Raw genomic sequence first — 22,810 nt, forward strand, 5'->3', positions numbered from 1 at the left:
TCACTCACACCCCCTTCACACCACACTCCCTGTGTCACACTCACTCACACCCAATTCACAGCACACTCCTCATGTCACACTCACTCACACCCCCTTCACACCACACTCCCTGTGTCACACTCACTCACACCCAATTCACAGCACACTCCTCATGTCACACTCACTCACACCCCCTCCACACCACACTCCTCATGTCACACTCACTCACCCCCCTTCACACCACACTCCCTGTGTCACATTCACTCACACCCCCTCCAAACCACACTCCCTGTGTCAACACTCACTCACACCCCCTTCACAGCACACTCCCTGTGTCAACACTCACTCATACCCCCTCCACACCACACTCCCTGTGTCACACTCACTCACACTCCCTCCACACCACACTCCTCATGTCACACTCACTCACACCCCCTTCACACCACACTCCTCATGTCACACTCACTCACACCCCCTCCACACCACACTCCCTGTGTCACACTCACTCACACCCCATCCAAACCACACTCCTCATGTCACACTCACTCACACCCCCTTCACACCACACTCCCTGTGTCACACTCACTCACACCCCCTTCACACCACACTCCCTGTGTCAACACTCACTCACACCCCTTCCAAACCACACTCCTCATGTCACACTCACTCACACCCCCTTCACAGCACACTCCCTGTGTCAACACTCATTCACACCCCCTCCAAACCACACTCCTCATGTCACACTCACTCACACCCCCTTCACACCACACTCCCTGTGTCACACTCACTCACACCCCCTCCACACCACACTCCTCATGTCACACTCACTCACACCCCCTCCACACCACACTCCCTGTGTCACACTCACTCACACCCCCTTCACACCACACTCCTCATGTCACACTCACTCACACCCCCTCCACATCACACTCCTCATGTCACACTCACTCACACCCCCTTCACACCACACTCCCTGTGTCACACTCACTCACACCCAATTCACAGCACACTCCTCATGTCACACTCACTCACACCCCCTTCACACCACACTCCCTGTGTCACACTCACTCACACCCAATTCACAGCACACTCCTCATGTCACACTCACTCACACCCCCTCCACACCACACTCCTCATGTCACACTCACTCACCCCCCTTCACACCACACTCCCTGTGTCACATTCACTCACACCCCCTCCAAACCACACTCCCTGTGTCAACACTCACTCACACCCCCTTCACAGCACACTCCCTGTGTCAACACTCACTCATACCCCCTCCACACCACACTCCCTGTGTCACACTCACTCACACTCCCTCCACACCACACTCCTCATGTCACACTCACTCACACCCCCTTCACACCACACTCCTCATGTCACACTCACTCACACCCCCTCCACACCACACTCCTCATGTCACACTCACTCACACCCCCTCCACACCACACTCCCTGTGTCACACTCACTCACACCCCCTTCACACCACCAACTCCTCATGTCACACTCACTCACACCCCCTCCACACCACACTCCCTATGTCACACTCACTCACACCCCCTCCACACCACACTCCCTGTGTCAACACTCACTCACACCCCCTCCACACCACACTCCTCATGTCACACTCACTCACATCCCCATCACACCACACTCCCTGTGTCACACTCACTCACACCCCCTCCACACCACACTCCCTGTGTCACACTCACTCACACCCCCTCCAAACCACACTCCCTGTGTCACACTCACTCACACCCCCTCCACAGCACACTCCTCATGTCACACTCACTCACACCCCCTCCACACCACACTCCCTGTGTCACACTCACTCACACCCCTTCCAAACCACACTCCTCATGTCACACTCACTCACACCCCCTTCACACCACACTCCCTGTGTCACACTCACTCACACCCCCTTCACACCACACTCCCTGTGTCAACACTCACTCACACCCCTTCCAAACCACACTCCTCATGTCACACTCACTCACACCCCCTTCACAGCACACTCCCTGTGTCAACACTCATTCACACCCCCTCCAAACCACACTCCTCATGTCACACTCACTCACACCCCCCTTCACACCACACTCCCTGTGTCACACTCACTCACACTCCCTCCACACCACACTCCTCATGTCACACTCACTCACACCCCCTCCACACCACACTCCCTGTGTCACACTCACTCACACCCCCTTCACACCACACTCCTCATGTCACACTCACTCACACCCCCTCCACATCACACTCCTCATGTCACACTCACTCACACCCCCTTCACACCACACTCCCTGTGTCACACTCACTCACACCCAATTCACAGCACACTCCTCATGTCACACTCACTCACACCCCCTTCACACCACACTCCCTGTGTCACACTCACTCACACCCAATTCACAGCACACTCCTCATGTCACACTCACTCACACCCCCTCCACACCACACTCCTCATGTCACACTCACTCACCCCCCTTCACACCACACTCCCTGTGTCACATTCACTCACACCCCCTCCAAACCACACTCCCTGTGTCAACACTCACTCACACCCCCTTCACAGCACACTCCCTGTGTCAACACTCACTCATACCCCCTCCACACCACACTCCCTGTGTCACACTCACTCACACTCCCTCCACACCACACTCCTCATGTCACACTCACTCACACCCCCTTCACACCACACTCCTCATGTCACACTCACTCACACCCCCTCCACACCACACTCCTCATGTCACACTCACTCACACCCCCTCCACACCACACTCCCTGTGTCACACTCACTCACACCCCCTTCACACCACACTCCTCATGTCACACTCACTCACACCCCCTCCACACCACACTCCCTATGTCACACTCACTCACACCCCCTCCACACCACACTCCCTGTGTCAACACTCACTCACACCCCCTCCACACCACACTCCTCATGTCACACTCACTCACATCCCCATCACACCACACTCCCTGTGTCACACTCACTCACACCCCCTCCACACCACACTCCCCGTGTCACACTCACTCACACCCCCTCCACACCACACTCCCTGTGTCACACTCACTCAACACCCCCTCCACAGCACACTCCTCATGTCACACTCACTCACACCCCCTTCACACCACACTCCTCATGTCACACTCACTCACCCCCTTCACACCACACTCCCTGTGTCACACTCACTCACACCCCCTCCAAACCACCCTCCTCATGTCACACTCACTCACACCTCCTCCACACCACACTCCCTGTGTCAACACTCACTCACACCCCCATCACAGCACACTCCCTGTGTCAACACTCACTCACACCCCCTTCACACCACACTCCCTGTGTCACACTCACTCACACCCCCTCCACACCACACTCCCTGTGTCACACTCACTCACATCCCCTTCACACCACACTCCCTGTGTCAACACTCACTCACACCCCCTCCACACCACACTCCTCATGTCACACTCACTCACACCCCCTTCACACCACACTCCCTGTGTCACACTCACTCACACCCCCTCCACACCACACTCCCTGTGTCACACTCACTCACATCCCCTTCACACCACACTCCCTGTGTCAACACTCACCTCACACCCCCTCCACACCACACTCCTCATGTCACACTCACTCACACCCCCCTCCACACCACACTCCCTGTGTCACACTCACTCACACCCCCTCCACACCACACTCCCTTTGTCACACTTACTCACACCCCCTCCACACCACACTCCCTGTGTCACACTCACTCACACCCCCTCCACACCACACTCCTCATGTCACACTTACTCACACCCCCTTCACACCACACTCCTCATGTCACACTCACTCACACCCCCTCCACACCACACTCCTCATGTCATACTCACTCACACCCCTCCACACCACACTCCCTGTGTCACACTCACTCACACCCCCTCCACTCCACACTCCTCATGTCACACTCACTCACACCACCTCCACCCCACACTCCTCATGTCACACTCACTCACACCCCCTCCACACCACACTCCTCATGTCACACTCACTCACACCCCCTCCACACCACACTCCTCATGTCACACTCACTCACACCCCCTCCACACCACACTCCCTGTGTCACACTCACTCACACCCCCTCCACACCACACTCCCTGTGTCACACTCACTCATACCCCCTCCACACCACACTCCCTTTGTCACACTCACTCACACCCCCTCCACACCACACTCCTCATGTCATACTCACTCACACCCCCTCCACACCACACTCCCTGTGTCACACTCACTCACACCCCCTACACACCACACTCCCTTTGTCACACTCACTTACACCCCCTCCACATCACACTCCCTGTGTCACACTCACTCACATCCCCTTCACACCACACTCCCTGTGTCAACACTCACTCACACCCCCTCCACACCACACTCCTCATGTCACACTCACTCACACCCCCTCCACACCACACTCCTCATGTCACACTCACTCACACCCCCTCCACACCACCCTCCCTGTGTCACACTCACTCACACCCCCTTCACACCACACTCCTCATGTCACACTCACTCACACCCCTTCCACACCACACTCCCTGTGTCACACTCACTCACACCCCCTCCACACCACACTCCTCATGTCACACTCACTCACATCCCCTCTACACCACACTCCCTGTGTCACACTCACTCACACCCCCTCCACACCACACTCCTCATGTCACACTCACTCACACCCCCTCTACACCACACTCCCTGTGTCAACACTCACTCACACCCCCTCCACACCACACTCCTCATGTCACACTCACTCACATCCCCTTCACACCACACTCCCTGTGTCACACTCACTCACACCCCCTCCACACCACACTCCCTGTGTCACACTCACTCACACCCCCTCCAAACCACACTCCCTGTGTCACACTCACTCACACCCCCTCCACAGCACACTCCTCATGTCACACTCACTCACACCCCCTCCACACACACTCCCTGTGTCACACTCACTCACACCCCCTTCACACCACACTCCTCATGTCACACTCACTCACCCCCTTCACACCACACTCCCTGTGTCACACTCACTCACACCTCCTCCAAACCACCCTCCTCATGTCACACTCACTCACACCTCCTCCACACCACACTCCCTGTGTCAACACTCACTCACACCCCCATCACAGCACACTCCCTGTGTCAACACTCACTCACACCCCCTTCACACCACACTCCCTGTGTCACACCCACTCACACCCCCCTCCACACCACACTCCCTGTGTCACACTCACTCACATCCCCTTCACACCACACTCCCTGTGTCAACACTCACTCACACCCCCTCCACACCACACTCCTCATGTCACACTCACTCACACCCCCTTCACACCACACTCCCTGTGTCACACTCACTCACACCCCCTCCACACCACACTCCCTGTGTCACACTCACTCACATCCCCTTCACACCACACTCCCTGTGTCAACACTCACTCACACCCCCTCCACACCACACTCCTCATGTCACACTCATTCACACCCCCTTCACACCACACTCCCTGTGTCACACTCACTCACACCCCCTCCCACCACACTCCTCATGTCACACTCACTCACACCCCCTTCACACCACACTCCCTGTGTCAACACTCACTCACACCCCCTCCAAACCACACTCCTCATGTCACACTCACTCACACCCCCTTCACACCACACTCCCTGTGTCAACACTCACTCACACCCCCTCCACACCACACTCCCTGTGTCACACTCACTCACACCCCTTCCAAACCACACTCCTCATGTCACACTCACTCACACCCCCTTCACACCACACTCCCTGTGTCACACTCACTCACACCCCCTTTACACCACACTCCCTGTGTCAACACTCACTCACACCCCTTCCAAACCACACTCCTCATGTCACACTCACTCACACCCCCTTCACAGCACACTCCCTGTGTCAACACTCATTCACACCCCATCCAAACCACACTCCTCATGTCACACTCACTCACCCCCCCTTCACACCACACTCCCTGTGTCACACTCACTCACACTCCCTCCACACCACACTCCTCATGTCACACTCACTCACACCCCCTCCACACCACACTCCCTGTGTCACACTCACTCACACCCCCTTCACACCACACTCCTCATGTCACACTCACTCACACCCCCTCCACATCACACTCCTCATGTCACACTCACTCACACCCCCTTCACACCACACTCCCTGTGTCTCACTCACTCACACCCAATTCACAGCACACTCCTCATGTCACACTCACTCACACCCCCTTCACACCACACTCCCTGTGTCACACTCACTCACACCCAATTCACAGCACACTCCTCATGTCACACTCACTCACACCCCCTCCACACCACACTCCTCATGTCACACTCACTCACCCCCCTTCACACCACACTCCCTGTGTCACATTCACTCACACCCCCTCCAAACCACACTCCCTGTGTCAACACTCACTCACACCCCCTTCACAGCACACTCCCTGTGTCAACACTCACTCATACCCCCTCCACACCACACTCCTCATGTCACACTCACTCACATCCCCTTCACACCACACTCCTCATGTCACACTCACTCACACCCCCTCCACACCACACTCCCTGTGTCACACTCACTCACACTCCCTCCACACCACACTCCTCATGTCACACTCACTCACACCCCCTTCACACCACACTCCTCATGTCACACTCACTCACACCCCCTCCACACCACACTCCCTGTGTCACACTCACTCACACCCCCTCCACACCACACTCCTCATGTCACACTCACTCACACCCCCTCCACACCACACTCCCTGTGTCACACTCACTCACACCCCCTTCACACCACACTCCTCATGTCACACTCACTCACACCCCCTCCACACCACACTCCCTATGTCACACTCACTCACACCCCCTCCACACCACACTCCCTGTGTCAACACTCACTCACACCCCCTCCACACCACACTCCTCATGTCACACTCACTCACATCCCCTTCACACCACACTCCCTGTGTCACACTCACTCACACCCCCTCCACACCACACTCCCTGTGTCACACTCACTCACACCCCCTCCAAACCACACTCCCTGTGTCACACTCACTCACACCCCCTCCACAGCACACTCCTCATGTCACACTCACTCACACCCCCTCCACACTACACTCCCTGTGTCACACTCACTCACACCCCCTTCACACCACACTCCTCATGTCACACTCACTCACCCCCTCCACACCACACTCCCTGTGTCACACTCACTCACACCCCCTCCAAACCACCCTCCTCATGTCACACTCACTCACACCTCCTCCACAGCACCCTCCCTGTGTCAACACTCACTCACACCCCCTTCACACCACACTCCCTGTGTCACACTCACTCACACCCCCTCCACACCACACTCCCTGTGTCACACTCACTCACATCCCCTTCACACCACACTCCCTGTGTCAACACTCACTCACACCCCCTCCACACCACACTCCTCATGTCACACTCACTCACACCCCCTTCACACCACACTCCCTGTGTCACACTCACTCACACCCCCTCCACACCACACTCCCTGTGTCACACTCACTCACATCCCCTTCACACCACACTCCCTGTGTCAACACTCACTCACACCCCCTCCACACCACACTCCTCATGTCACACTCACTCACACCCCCTCCACACCACACTCACTGTGTCACACTCACTCACACCCCCTCCACACCACACTCCCTTTGTCACACTTACTCACACCCCCTCCACACCACACTCCCTGTGTCACACTCACTCACACCCCCTCCACACCACACTCCTCATGTCACACTCACTCACACCCCCTTCACACCACACTCCTCATGTCACACTCACTCACACCCCCTCCACACCACACTCCCTGTGTCACACTCACTCACACCCCCTCCACTCCACACTCCTCATGTCACACTCACTCACACCACCTCCACACCACACTCCTCATGTCACACTCACTCACACCCCCTCCACACCACACTCCTCATGTCACACTCACTCACACCCCCTCCACACCACACTCCTCATGTCACACTCACTCACACCCCCTCCACACCACACTCCCTGTGTCACACTCACTCACACCCCCTCCACACCACACTCCCTGTGTCACACTCACTCACACCCCCTCCACACCACACTCCCTTTGTCACACTCACTCACACCCCCTCCACACCACACTCCTCATGTCATACTCACTCACACCCCCTCCACACCACACTCCCTGTGTCACACTCACTCACACCCCCTACACACCACACTCCCTTTGTCACACTCACTTACACCTCCTCCACATCACACTCCCTGTGTCACACTCACTCACATCCCCTTCACACCACACTCCCTGTGTCAACACTCACTCACACCCCCTCTACACCACACTCCTCATGTCACACTCACTCACACCCCCTCCACACCACACTCCTCATGTCACACTCACTCACACCCCCTCCACACCACCCTCCCTGTGTCACACTCACTCACACCCCCTCCACGCCACACTCCCTGTGTCACACTCACTCACACCCCCTCCACACCACACTCCTCACGTCACACTCACTCACACCCCCTCCACACCACACTTCCTGTGTCACACTCACTCACACCCCCTCCACACCACACTCCTCATGTCACACTCACTCACACCCCCTCCACACCACACTCCTCATGTCACACTCACTCACACCCTCTCCACACCACACTCCCTGTGTCACACTCACTCAAACCTCTTCCACACCACACTCCTCATGTCACACTCACTCACACCCTTTCCACACCACACTCCTCATGTCACACTCACTCACACCCTCTCCACACCACACTCCCTGTGTCAACACTCACTCACACCCGCTTCACACTACACTCCCTGTGTCACACTCACTCACACCCCCTTCACACCACACTCCTCATGTCACACTCACTCACACCCCCTCCACACCACACTCCCTGTGTCACACTCACTCACACCCCCTTCACACCACACTCCTCATGTCACACTCACTCACACCCCCTCCACACCACACTCCTCATGTCACACTCACTCACACCCCTTCCACACCACACTCCCTGTGTCACACTCACTCACACCCCCTCCACACCACACTCCCTGTGTCACACTCACTCACACCCCCTCCACACCACACTCCTCATGTCATACTCACTCACACCCCCTCCACACCACACTCCCTGTGTCACACTCACTCACACCCCCTCCACACCACACTCCCTTTGTCACACTCACTCACACCCCCTCCACACCACACTCCCTTTGTCACACTCACTCACACCCCCTCCACACCACACTCCTCATGTCATACTCACTCACACCCCCTCCACACCACACTCCCTGTGTCACACTCACTCACACCCCCTCCACACCACACTCCCTTTGTCACACTCACTCACACCCCCTCCACATCACACTCCCTGTGTCACACTCACTCACACCCCCTCCACACCACACTCCCTGTGTCACACTCACTCACACCACCTCCACACACTCCTCATGTCACACTCACTCACACCCCCTCCACACCACACTCCCTGTGTCAACACTCACTCACACCCTCTCCACACCACACTCCCTGTGTAACACTCACTCACACTCCCTCCACATCACACTCCCTGTGTCAACACTCACTCACACCCCCTTCACACCACACTTCTCACGTCACACTCACTCACACCCCCTCCACACCACACTCCCTGTGTCACACTCACTCACACCCCCTTCACACCACACTCCTCATGTCACACTCACTCACACCCCCTCCACACCACACTCCCTGTGTCACACTCACTCACACCCCCTTCACACCACACTCCTCATGTCACACTCACTCACACCCCCTCCACACCACACTCCCTGTGTCAACACTCACTCACACCCTCTCCACACCACACTCCTCATGTCACACTCACTCACACCCCCTCCACACCACACTCCATGTGTCACACTCACCCACACCCCCTCCACATCACACTCCCTGTGTCAACACTCACTCACACCCCCTTCACACCACACTCCCTGTGTCACACTCACTCACACTCCCTCCACGCCACACTCCTCATGTCACACTCACTCACACCCCCTCCACACCACACTCCTCATGTCACACTCACTCACACCCCCTCCACACCACACTCCCTGTGTCACACTCACTCACACCCCCTTCACACCACACTCCTCATGTCACACTCACTCACACCCCCTTCACACCACACTCCCTGTGTCACACTCACTCACACCCCCTCCACACCACACTCCTCATGTCACACTCACTCACACCCCCTCCACACCACACTCCTCATGTCACACTCACTCACAGCCCCTCCACACCACACTCCCTGTGTCACACTCACTCACACCCACTCCACACCACACTCCTTGTGTCACACTCACTCACACCCCCTCCACACCACCCTCCTCATGTCACACTCACTCACACCCCCTCCACACCACACTCCCTGTGTCACACTCACTCACACCCCCTCCACACCACACTCCCCATGTCACACTCACTCACACCCCCTTCACACCACACTCCTCATGTCACACTCACTCACACCCCCTCCACACCACACTCCCTTTGTCACACTCACTGTGTCACACTCCCTGTGTCACACTCACTCACATCCCCTTCACACCACACTCCCTGTGTCACACTCACTCACACTCCCTCCACACCACACTCCTCATGTCACACTCAGTCACACCCCCTCCACACCACACTCCCTGTGTCACACTCACTCACCCCCCTTCACACCACACTCCCTGTGTCACACTCACTCACACCCCCTCCACATCACACTCCCTGTGTCACACTCACTCACATCCCCTTCACACCACACTCCCTGTGTCACACTCACTCACACTCCCTCCACACCACACTCCCTGTGTCAACACTCACTCACACCCTCTCCACACCACACTCCTCATGTCACACTCACTCACACCCCCTCCACACCACACTCCATGTGTCACACTCACCCACACCCCCTCCACATCACACTCCCTGTATCAACACTCACTCACACCCCCTTCACACCACACTCCCTGTGTCACACTCACTCACACTCCCTCCACGCCACACTCCTCATGTCACACTCACTCACACCCCCTCCACACCACACTCCTCATGTCACACTCACTCACACCCCCTCCACACCACACTCCTTGTGTCACACTCACTCACACCCCCTTCACACCACACTCCTCATGTCACACTCACTCACACCCCCTTCACACCACACTCCCTGTGTCACACTCACTCACACCCCCTCCACACCACACTCCTCATGTCACACTCACTCACACCCCCTTCACACCACACTCCTCATGTCACACTCACTCACACCCCCTCCACACCACACTCCCTGTGTCACACTCACTCACACCCCCTCCACACCACACTCCTCATGTCACACTCACTCACACCCCCTCCACACCACACTCCTCATGTCACACTCACTCACAGCCCCTCCACCCACACTCCCTGTGTCACACTCACTCACACCCCCTCCACACCACACTCCTTGTGTCACACTCACTCACACCCCCTCCACACCACCCTCCCCATGTCACACTCACTCACACCCCCTCCACACCACACTCCCTGTGTCACATTCACTCACACCCCCTCCACACCACACTCCCCATGTCACACTCACTCACACCCCCTTCACACCACACTCCTCATGTCACACTCACTCACACCCCCTCCACACCACACTCCCTTTGTCACACTCACTCACACTCCCTGTGTCACACTCACTCACATCCCCTTCACACCACACTCCCTGTGTCACACTCACTCACACTCCCTCCACACCACACTCCTCATGTCACACTCAGTCACACCCCCTCCACACCACACTCCCTGTGTCACACTCACTCACCCCCCTTCACACCACACTCCCTGTGTCACACTCACTCACACCCCCTCCACATCACACTCCCTGTGTCACACTCACTCACATCCCCTTCACACCACACTCCCTGTGTCACACTCACTCACACTCCCTCCACACCACACTCCTCATGTCACACTCACTCACACCCCCTCCACACCACACTCCCTGTGTCACACTCACTTACACCCCCTCCACACCACACTCCTCATGTCACACTCACTCACACCCCCTCCACACCACACTCCCTGTGTCACACTCACTCACATCCCCTCCACACCACCCTCCCTGTGTCACACTCACTCACACTCCCTCCACACCACACTCCCTGTGTCACACTCACTCACACCCCCTCCACACCACACTCCCTGTGTCACACTCACTCACACCCCCTCCACACCACCCTCCCTGTGTCACACTCACTCACACTCCCTGCACACCACACTCCCTGTGTCACACTCACTCACACCCCGTCCACACCACACTCCCTGTGTCACACTCACTCACACCCCCTTCACACCACACTCCCTGTGTCAACACTCACTCACACCCCCTCCACATCACACTCCTCATGTCACACTCACTCACACCCCCTCCACACTACACTCCTCATGTCACACTCACTCACACTCCCTCCACACCACACTCCTCATGTCACACTCACTCACACCCCCTTCACACCACACTCCCTGTGTCAACACTCACTCACACCCCCTTCACACCACACTCCCTGTGTCAACACTCACTCACACCCCCTTCACACCACACTCCCTGTGTCAACACTCACTCACACCCCCTATACAGACCCGCATGTCACACAGACTCACGTCCCCTTGTTTCGTGTGTTTAGTTTGTTTTCCTTCCCCACACCTCCGGTTAGCACGGTTGTTTACGTAAGGTGCAAAGGAAGTTCAACATACACACACTACGCTCCAATTAACGCCTACTAATGAGTGCACTCGTTTGTTTGTTGCAGATCATCTTGAACTCGATGCACAAGTATCAGCCACGTGTCCACATCATCAAGAAGAAGGAGCACACGGCGTCCATGCTGAACCTCAAGTCTGAAGAGTTCCGCACATTCGTCTTCCTGGAGAGTGTCTTCACAGCTGTGACAGCGTACCAGAACCAGCTGGTGAGTGACGCTACCTGATGTTATGAGCATACAGTACATCGCTTCAAGTCACGCACTCACACAAGGCGTGAATCACTCTGACTGCACAACTCGTTATGAAGGTGGAATCATCCAAAGTTTTGTTAAAATTTGTGCTAAGTTCGTCCGGAACCGCACCTGGTCCATTTCCATTGGAACAGGAGCGAGACAGTTTCTGTGACTCTGTTATATCTGAGAAATAGACGTGATTGAAGTCAAACAGAGATCAGTTATAACATGGCACAGTCTTCTAAAATGTGTGACATCTATGAGAGCTAAGTTGTCTCCTTTACATATACAATTATAGCCCTAATATATTATACAAGTGACTGTGAAGCAATATGCTAAATATTCGCTCATATAATGGAGTTTGAGTGTATGTTATCTGTTATACAGATGGTCCCGTTTATCCAGTCCCCTGGCTGTTTTACAAGGGAAATATGTGGTGCTTGAGTACAGCAGCAACAAAACAAATACAGAAACGCCAAAATTGCAGAGAACTAGTACAGAGTCCTTCAGGGATATTGCACAACTCACGAAAAAGGTAAATAACGGTCGTAAATGAAACACACGAACATAAAAAGTGCAAATATAATGAGAGCACGAGGCGAAGGCGAGGTACATGTGCAAACAAGCGCTATATTCCCGTGTGAAAAAGATCCCCTGTGTAGCCGACACAGGCTGTTGGCGCAAATGCTGTTAGCGAGCACCTATATAGGGCGACACAGTACACAAAGTGCTGGGTGGCCAGCACCATGCCCGGCCGCCTTTGTCTCCCCAGTGGGGATGTGTCTGTGACATCAACGTACGTAAATAAAAAGAGTGCAAACATATGGGAGCAAGAGGCGACATAAAAGGTTCAGGTACAGGTGCAAGCATACTTTGTGTTGTGGCCTAATATAGAAATAGAGAGGGGACTGAGGGAGCAGCAAAGCGGAACGACTTTACAATTGTCCCCAAAGTGGGTTTGTTACACCTCGCTGCCAGCTGCAGAGGGTGGGCTGCGAGGCAGCTCGAGGTAGATAAAGTGAGTAGCCAATGGCGATGTTGAGCTCACCAGGAATGTTCTGCCAACATTGAAATGGCCCACGGGCGTTCCGGGAGCTTGAAATCCTATTGACCAGCGCCCATGGAACCCTGGTCACCAGCGCCCATGGAACCCTGGTTACCAGTGCCCATGGAACCCTGGTCACCAGCGCCATGGAACCCTGGTCACCAGTGCCCATGGAACCCTGGTCACCAGCGCCATGAAACCCTGGTCACCAGCGCCATGGAACCCTGGTCACCAGCGCCATGGAACCCTGGTCACCAGCGCCATGGAACCCTGGTCACCAGCGCCATGAAACCCTGGTCACCAGCGCCATGGAACCCTGGTCACCAGCGCCATGGAACCCTGGTCACCAGCGCCATGAAACCCTGGTCACCAGCGCCATGAAACCCTGGTCACCAGCGCCATGGAACCCTGGTCACCAGCGCCATGGAACCCTGGTCACCAGCGCCATGGAACCCTGGCCACCAGCGCCATGGAACCCTGGTCACCAGCGCCATGGAACCCTGGTCACCAGCGCCATAAAACCCTGGTCACCAGCGCCATGGAACCCTGGTCACCAGCGCCATGGAACCCTGGTCACCAGCGCCATGAAACCCTGGTCACCAGCGCCATGGAACCCTGGTCACCAGCGCCATGGAACCCTGGTCACCAGCGCCATGGAACCCTGGTCACCAGCGCCATGGAACCCTGGTCACCAGCGCCATGGAACCCTGGTCACCAGCGCCATGGAACCCTGGTCACCAGCGCCATGGAACCCTGGTCACCAGCGCCATGGAACCCTGGTCACCAGCGCCATGGAACCCTGGTCACCAGCGCCATGAAACCCTGGTCACCAGCGCCATGAAACCCTGGTCACCAGCGCCATGAAACCCTGGTCACCAGCGCCACGGAACCCTGGTCACCAGCGCCATGGAACCCTGGTCACCAGCGCCACGGAACCCTGGTCACCAGCGCCATGGAACCCTGGTCACCAGCGCCATGAAACCCTGGTCACCAGCGCCATGGAACTCTGGTCACCAGCGCCATGGAACTCTGGTCACCAGCGCCATGAAACCCTGGCCACCAGCGCCATGGAACTCTGGTCACCAGCGCCATGAAACCCTGGTCACCAGCGCCATGGAACCCTGGTCACCAGCGCCATGAACCCCTGGTCACCAGCGCCATGAAACCCTGGTCACCAGCGCCCATGGAACCCTGGTGACCAGCGCCATGGAACCCTGGTCACCAGTGCCCATGGAACCCTGGTCACCAGCGCCATGAAACCCTGGTCACCAGCGCCATGGAACCCTGGTCACCAGCGCCATGAACCCCTGGTCACCAGCGCCATGAAACCCTGGTCACCAGCGCCATGGAACCCTGGTCACCAGCGCCATGGAACCCTGGTCACCAGCGCCATGAAACCCTGGTCACCAGTGCCATGAAACCCTGGTCACCAGCGCCATGGAACCCTGGTCACCAGCGCCATGGAACCCTGGTCACCAGCGCCATGGAACCCTGGTCACCAGCGCCATGAAACCCTGGTCACCAGCGCCATGGAACCCTGGTCACCAGCGCCATGGAACCCTGGTCACCAGCGCCATGAAACCCTGGTCACCAGCGCCATGAAACCCTGGTCACCAGCGCCATGGAACCCTGGTCACCAGCGCCATGGAACCCTGGTCACCAGCGCCATGAAACCCTGGTCACCAGCGCCATGAAACCCTGGTCACCAGCGCCATGGAACCCTGGTCACCAGCGCCATGGAACCCTGGTCACCAGCGCCATGAAACCCTGGTCACCAGCGCCATGAAACCCTGGTCACCAGCGCCATGGAACCCTGGTCACCAGCGCCATGGAACCCTGGTCACCAGCGCCATGAAACCCTGGTCACCAGCGCCATGAAACCCTGATCACCAGCGCCATGGAACCCTGGTCACCAGCGCCATGGAACCCTGGTCACCAGCGCCATGGAACCCTGGTCACCAGCGCCATGGAACCCTGGTCACCAGCGCCATGAAACCCTGGTCACCAGCGCCATGAAACCCTGGTCACCAGCGCCATGGAACCCTGGTCACCAGCGCCATGGAACCCTGGTGACCAGCGCCATGAAACCCTGGTCACCAGCGCCATGGAACCCTGGTCACCAGCGCCATGGAACCCTGGTCACCAGCGCCATGAAACCCTGGTCACCAGCGCCATGGAACCCTGGTCACCAGCGCCATGGAACCCTGGTGACCAGCGCCATGAAACCCTGGTCACCAGCGCCATGGAACCCTGGTCACCAGCGCCATGGAACCCTGGTCACCAGCGCCATGAAACCCTGGTCACCAGCGCCATGGAACCCTGGTCACCAGCGCCATGGAACCCTGGTCACCAGCGCCATGAAACCCTGGTCACCAGCGCCATGAAACCCTGGTCACCAGCGCCATGGAACTCTGGTCACCAGCGCCATGGAACCCTGGTCACCAGCGCCATGAAACCCTGGTCACCAGCGCCATGGAACCCTGGTCACCAGCGCCATGGAACCCTGGTCACCAGCGCCATGAAACCCTGGTCACCAGCGCCATGAAACCCTGGTCACCAGCGCCATGGAACCCTGGTCACCAGCGCCATGGAACCCTGGTCACCAGCGCCATGAAACCCTGGTCACCAGCGCCATGAAACCCTGATCACCAGCGCCATGGAACCCTGGTCACCAGCGCCATGGAACCCTGGTCACCAGCGCCATGGAACCCTGGTCACCAGCGCCATGGAACCCTGGTCACCAGCGCCATGAAACCCTGGTCACCAGCGCCATGAAACCCTGGTCACCAGCGCCATGGAACCCTGGTCACCAGCGCCATGGAACCCTGGTCACCAGCGCCATGAAACCCTGGTCACCAGCGCCATGAAACCCTGGTCACCAGCGCCATGGAACCCTGGTCACCAGCGCCATGGAACCCTGGTCACCAGCGCCATGAAACCCTGGTCACCAGCGCCATGAAACCCTGATCACCAGCGCCATGGAACCCTGGTCACCAGCGCCATGGAACCCTGGTCACCAGCGCCATGGAACCCTGGTCACCAGCGCCATGGAACCCTGGTCACCAGCGCCATGAAACCCTGGTCACCAGCGCCATGAAACCCTGGTCACCAGCGCCATGGAACCCTGGTCACCAGCGCCATGGAACCCTGGTCACCAGCGCCATGAAACCCTGGTCACCAGCGCCATGGAACCCTGGTCACCAGCGCCATGAAACCCTGGTCACCAGCGCCACGGAACCCTGGTCACCAGCGCCACGGAACCCTGGTCACCAGCGCCATGGAACCCTGGTCACCAGCGCCATGAAACCCTGGTCACCAGCGCCATGAAACCCTGGTCACCAGCGCCATGGAACCCTGGTCACCAGCGCCATGGAACCCTGGTGACCAGCGCCATGGAGACAGCAGGAGGCTCACTGTGGTCTGGGAGTCCTCTTCCTGTCCTCCTCACGTACCTTAGCTGCTTCCTCCACTGCAGTATGGGATTTTATATCATTGCAATGAATTTATTTTACAAATCTATAGCTTGACCGTAGATATTTAAATAAGATAATGTTATTGTTAGTTTTATTCCATTGAGAGCCATAGCCATTGTTAGGATATTTTTTGGAATATTTAGGCAATATATCATGTTTTATGTTAAATATCAATTATTTGATTAAGATCGCAAGTTTCTTTCATTTAATATTAATTGCATCGTTCCTGCATCTTCCTCAGAGCTCCCTCACAAAACGGATGATTGATTCAGTTTGGTCTCACCGGATGTAAAGAAAGAGAATATATACATTATAAAAAACATTCAAGTGTATTAAATATATAAAAAAATACTCATTTATTATACAGCTAAGCATTCCATTGTGAATGGAGGAGTTTTAACTGATATAAATTATAATACGACATACATTTTATATTCAAGATATCTATCGATTTGGCCCTTGACAGAAATAATACATTTAAATCAGCTGCTGCATGTTATACCATTCAGCTGTCTCAGTAGCATATTACTTAAGTGAAAATGTTTGAGATATTGATGAAATCAGAGCAAGCCTGTGTAATGGACCTGACCCATGCTTTGTGTGTCACTGTGCGTACAGATTACCAAACTAAAGATCGATAGCAACCCATTCGCAAAAGGGTTCAGAGACTCTTCAAGACTCAGTGACCTGGAAAGGTATGATTGCACTCGTGTTTCAAATAGTGGCATTTTCTGTCAGAATGTTTATAATGTGAGAAAGAGAGGAACACGGCATTTTGTTCGCTGGAGCAGAACTTGTGTGTTAACATTGATCATTAAAGGAGGGGCATATTGGCGCAGAGCTATCTAAACAAAACAAGGCAGTCAGGTAGATTCAAGTTCAAGTTGATTTTGTTTTACCAGGTGAGAACTCAAGAGACCTGGATTAGTCTCATTTGTGAGAGTGAGTGACCTGGGTCACCAAAGTGATAAAAGCAACATTAAAGGGCAATAATGAAGCGAATATAAATGAAATTACAGCGAAAACAATCATCACATTATAAAATGCCTCAAAAATACGTTTTACAAATAAAAAATGTAAATATATTTTGCACAAAACTCGTCTTAGAATTACTGATCATACAATAAAGTTAAATATATATCAACATGGAATGAGGGTGATTATTGAATGAGTGGGTAAATCGATACATGTCCAAGGCAATTGCAAGTGAAGTTAAGTGTTCTACATTGATGTGCAGCAAACAGTGATAGATGGTAAATGCATGTTGATAAGCATTGGCTCAGAGCCCCAAGAAGACGCGACCTCATGGCTGTGTGGATCTTGTGTCCATGGGGCCAGGGACAGCGTGGAGAGCTTGATACAGAAACACACTTATGCCAGGTCGCCCATCCGGGCCCTGTCTGGGGAAGATGACGTCTACCCTTGTGATGACGATCAGGGCTCTCAGTCCAAAGGTGAGTGTGGGTGATGAGTAACTTAGATGTGTGAATGGTCTGCAGAGAATAACTTCATGTGTCCCGGATGCCAATACAGTTTCACATGAGGTGTGAATGGGTGAAGTTGACAATATCCTCAAGTTTTGTTACAACTAAGCAATTTCCAAATGAAATGCGGGAAAACTGTTGCCCCCTGTTGCCACTAAGTGTGGTGGTTGTGGTGGCAGAGTGGTTAGCACAGTGTGCTATAGACCCAACGACCTCAGTCAGGCTCCTGACCATAACGGTGGTGAGTGAGATCTTAACTGGTTCCACCTCCATTCTTCACCCTCATGGTGGAGTATCGTGTGGGGAGGATTGCATCCTCCTATGGATTTACAAAGCGCCCTAAAGTTTGATGTATAATTGTTTACTATTGTGTGCTCTGTGGCTTAGAGGTGGGGTGAGTGGTTTATAATCGGAAGATTGCAAGTTTAAATCCTGCTTGGGAGTTTACTCGGCCCATCATCCCTCTCGGGTTAATAAAATGAGTGCCACTTTGTACGGAAGTCAACAGTTGTTGTCCTATGGGTAGATATTACCTCGCCATAAGGATGTGTAATTTCCACCATTAACTCAGGGCCGTAAACAGGAGATGATCACCGCCTCAATGCTCATTTGAACATAAAATGGCTTGAAATTTAAGCAAATAATTACGCCATCAAATACATTGAATCTTACAGTTATTTCTCTCTTGCATGCAGTGCCAGTCTTCTCGCATACCAGTGGCGTGACGCTAAGTGCCTGGGTAAGTCATGCAGGGCTGCCTGTCTTCCAGCCTTCAATGGCATCCCATCCGGGGCCAGCACCCCACCCTCCTCCCTACAGTCAACTGGGGGTCCACCTAGCAGCTGCTGCCGCAGCCGCTACAGGCGCTGCCGGAAACGCGGCTGGTGCCCCAGCCCCGGCACACGCTGCAGGAGCCCTACAGGCCACGAGTCGGATGAACCTGGCTGTGCCACCGCAGGGTGCTCCTCCTCTATTTCCCACTTGCCCCGTGCCTCGCTATCACCACCTTTTCCAGCAAGGCCCTTACGAATCAACGCAGAGACTCAGGAACCACAATGCCATCATGACACCGTTCGTGTAAACTCCTTAAGCGTTCCAGTCATTACAATACCTGGTATATTGACATTGCAGAGCACTCTTTTTCAAAATCAGTATGTAAGAAGTGTATGTACAAGCTATAACCAACACTTGCTAATAGTAATGAAAATAGGCATTGCATTCTGCTGATAACCAGTCAAATAACATACAGTACTGTAATGCCATATTTTCGCACTAAAAAACAAATACTAACCCCACCAATCTGTCAAGCAGTGGGTTTTGAACAACACCACATTCACTATTGATGTGAACATTGTTCTTAAGAATGTTTTCCACAAGCACGTGTTCCAGATGTGTGTGTGCGGATCATATTTGAGTAATGTCTTTAAATTTACATTCATTTTAAATGATTATTTAAAAAAGAATGTAATTCCATTGTGACTGACACTAAGCATACTGACTTCTGGTCATATGTAACCAACATTTACGCAACATTTATCAATTTAGCATTTGTGCATCGACAATAAATGTCGTTGGCTTAAGTGCAAGTGGAGTATATTTACATATATTAAAATTATATAAAAAAAATTTAACTTTTGCCAATTAGCAGCATGCTAAAGTATGATAAAAGCTTTCACAACTGACACCTGGGAAGGCCTTCATCCAATAGCGGATTGATAAGGGTCGTGAATTACTATGATTTCTTGTATTCTATGTTAATGAATGTTTTTTCTCCTTTTAAAAATCTCTTAAACTATTGTTATTTTACCAGGTAATGCTGACTGAGCTATTTAGCTCTTTTTCAGAAGCGACAACTACCAGCACCAGACACATCTTTATGGAGAAAAATATAAATTGCACCTTTGTGTAAAATTTGGTGACGGAGCTCAAAAGCCAAACTTTGTAGCTACAGAGGTGGTGACCCAGGTTTCAGTTCCAACAACTCCAGAGATGACAAGAGACACTGTAGTGTAGGCCACAGTCACTATTATTTCTGTTGTTTATATTCCTATTGTGTTTGACTTGATTGATGGTTCTCTGATTTGAAAATTCAGGTCTCATCTTAACCATATTCCCATTACATGTGTCACAGGCACTCTCACTCGTCACACTGTAAGTGTTATATTCATTGGCTACTGTAGTGATGTGAGCTGCAATATATTTTGCAGGGAATTCCCAATATTATTTCAGAAACTGCCAATCACCCATTCTTCCCTACGGTGTGTGTGGTCTCACAGAGTAAGAAAACGAGTTTGAACACTTTCATACAGTTACACATAGACTATTATCAAATTTTACTATTTATCTTCGGCTAAATTGTCTTGAGATTCAATCATATTCAGAGACTTTGTAAATCCAAAATATGCTGTATTTTCGAAAATGTTAAACGTGTATTTTTATTTGCAACACATCAGTTGTTACATTTTTTCTGTAATGTGATCATTATTTCTGAATGGTATTGTAGCTTTCACTTCACTTGGTACTGCTGGTTGCTCTGTACAATTAACACAAAGAACAATGCTGATTCTATGACAACTATTGCGTGCAAATTGCAGGAGTATACAGAACGGTCTATGACTAATTTATCATCCATTGATTCGTATCGTCAAAGCGGATCCTCATCACACAGTCGAGGCACTACATAGTAGTCTCCAGATGATACATTTAGGTGTACTGCAAGTGCAAGTTCTTATCGTAAATGCTCTCAAATTGCACCATGCACGATATGTCTACACCTTCAATTATTACCACGATCACTACCGCAAGGCAATGGGAAAGGTTCCCTGTGTGCACTTGAGGAGGCGTTCAATGCCTGCACAACACTGCATCCCAACAGAAAAACGGTGGCAAAATGTTAACTCCCTCTCCTAGTATGTAGGAGGCCATAGGTTCGATCCCGATCCCGACCCTGACACCTGTATATTTTGAGTTTGCATGTTCTCTCCGTGGTTGTGTGGATTTTTCTCCAGGTCCTCTGGTTTTCCCTCCATATTTAGAAGCATGCATTAAGAGTATGTGGTGTTTATCCATGTACACAGGACAAGGTATTTTAACGCGCTATCGTTTGTGGCTAGGTCACTTCTGAAAGGGAACTGTGTCACTCAGTAGGTCTTACCTGGTAGTTAGTTTAGTTTAATTCACCTACAAACTATATTATGCAAGATCATGTTGCTGCTTTTGAATGTATCATAGTTTACTTTCAGTCAAAGCATCACATTGACATGTGCATTATTCAACAACCTCGTAATTTACTGTATAATGTAATTGTATTTTTATTCCATTGAGCGAATAATGTGTTACCATTATAAATAATGACCAGAAAAGTTTAATTTCCATAAGGATGAACAACTTAGTAATTTGAAAACTTGCAAACTCAGTAAAACCAGGCAACGTGACAGAGACACTTGGCAACCAATAGCCATGTATGGCTGAATGTGGAGAGGCAGACACGTGCACGTCATTACACCTGCAAATAGGCAACATACAGAAAGCAACATGCAAACGTAAGTGTCAACTATTGCCACTGCTCACAGAAACATTGTTAATGAAGACACTATCTACTAGAAACAAAATACTTGGCGTAATGTCCAACTATTGTATTTAAAGCGCAATGCAGCATTTACACAGGTGACTAAACACCTCTTCGAGACCCAAACAGCGGACAAC

At 53.2% G+C, this 22,810-nt stretch overlaps 1 protein-coding gene across 2 annotated transcripts in view; it reads left to right on the forward strand.

The window, feature by feature from the left end:
- Positions 1–22,265, forward strand: part of TBX20 (T-box transcription factor 20) — a 39,174-nt gene extending 16,909 nt beyond the window's left edge. The window contains exons 5-8 of one of the 2 annotated variants that reach the window (XM_061565877.1): positions 12,918–13,076; positions 18,240–18,316; positions 18,960–19,075; positions 19,801–22,265. In XM_061565877.1, the coding sequence (XP_061421861.1) occupies positions 12,918–13,076; positions 18,240–18,316; positions 18,960–19,075; positions 19,801–20,186 (738 nt within the window). In that variant the 3' untranslated portion in view covers positions 20,187–22,265. The remainder of the gene's footprint in view (positions 1–12,917; positions 13,077–18,239; positions 18,317–18,959; positions 19,076–19,800) is intronic. The other variant, XM_061565878.1, reaches the window with a different exon arrangement.
- The last annotated feature ends 545 nt before the right edge of the window (positions 22,266–22,810 follow it).

Source organism: Lethenteron reissneri, chromosome 35, assembly GCF_015708825.2.
Source record: "Lethenteron reissneri isolate LAM-NWPU_2019-01 chromosome 35, ASM1570882v1, whole genome shotgun sequence".
Lineage (NCBI taxonomy): Eukaryota > Metazoa > Chordata > Hyperoartia > Petromyzontiformes > Petromyzontidae > Lethenteron > Lethenteron reissneri.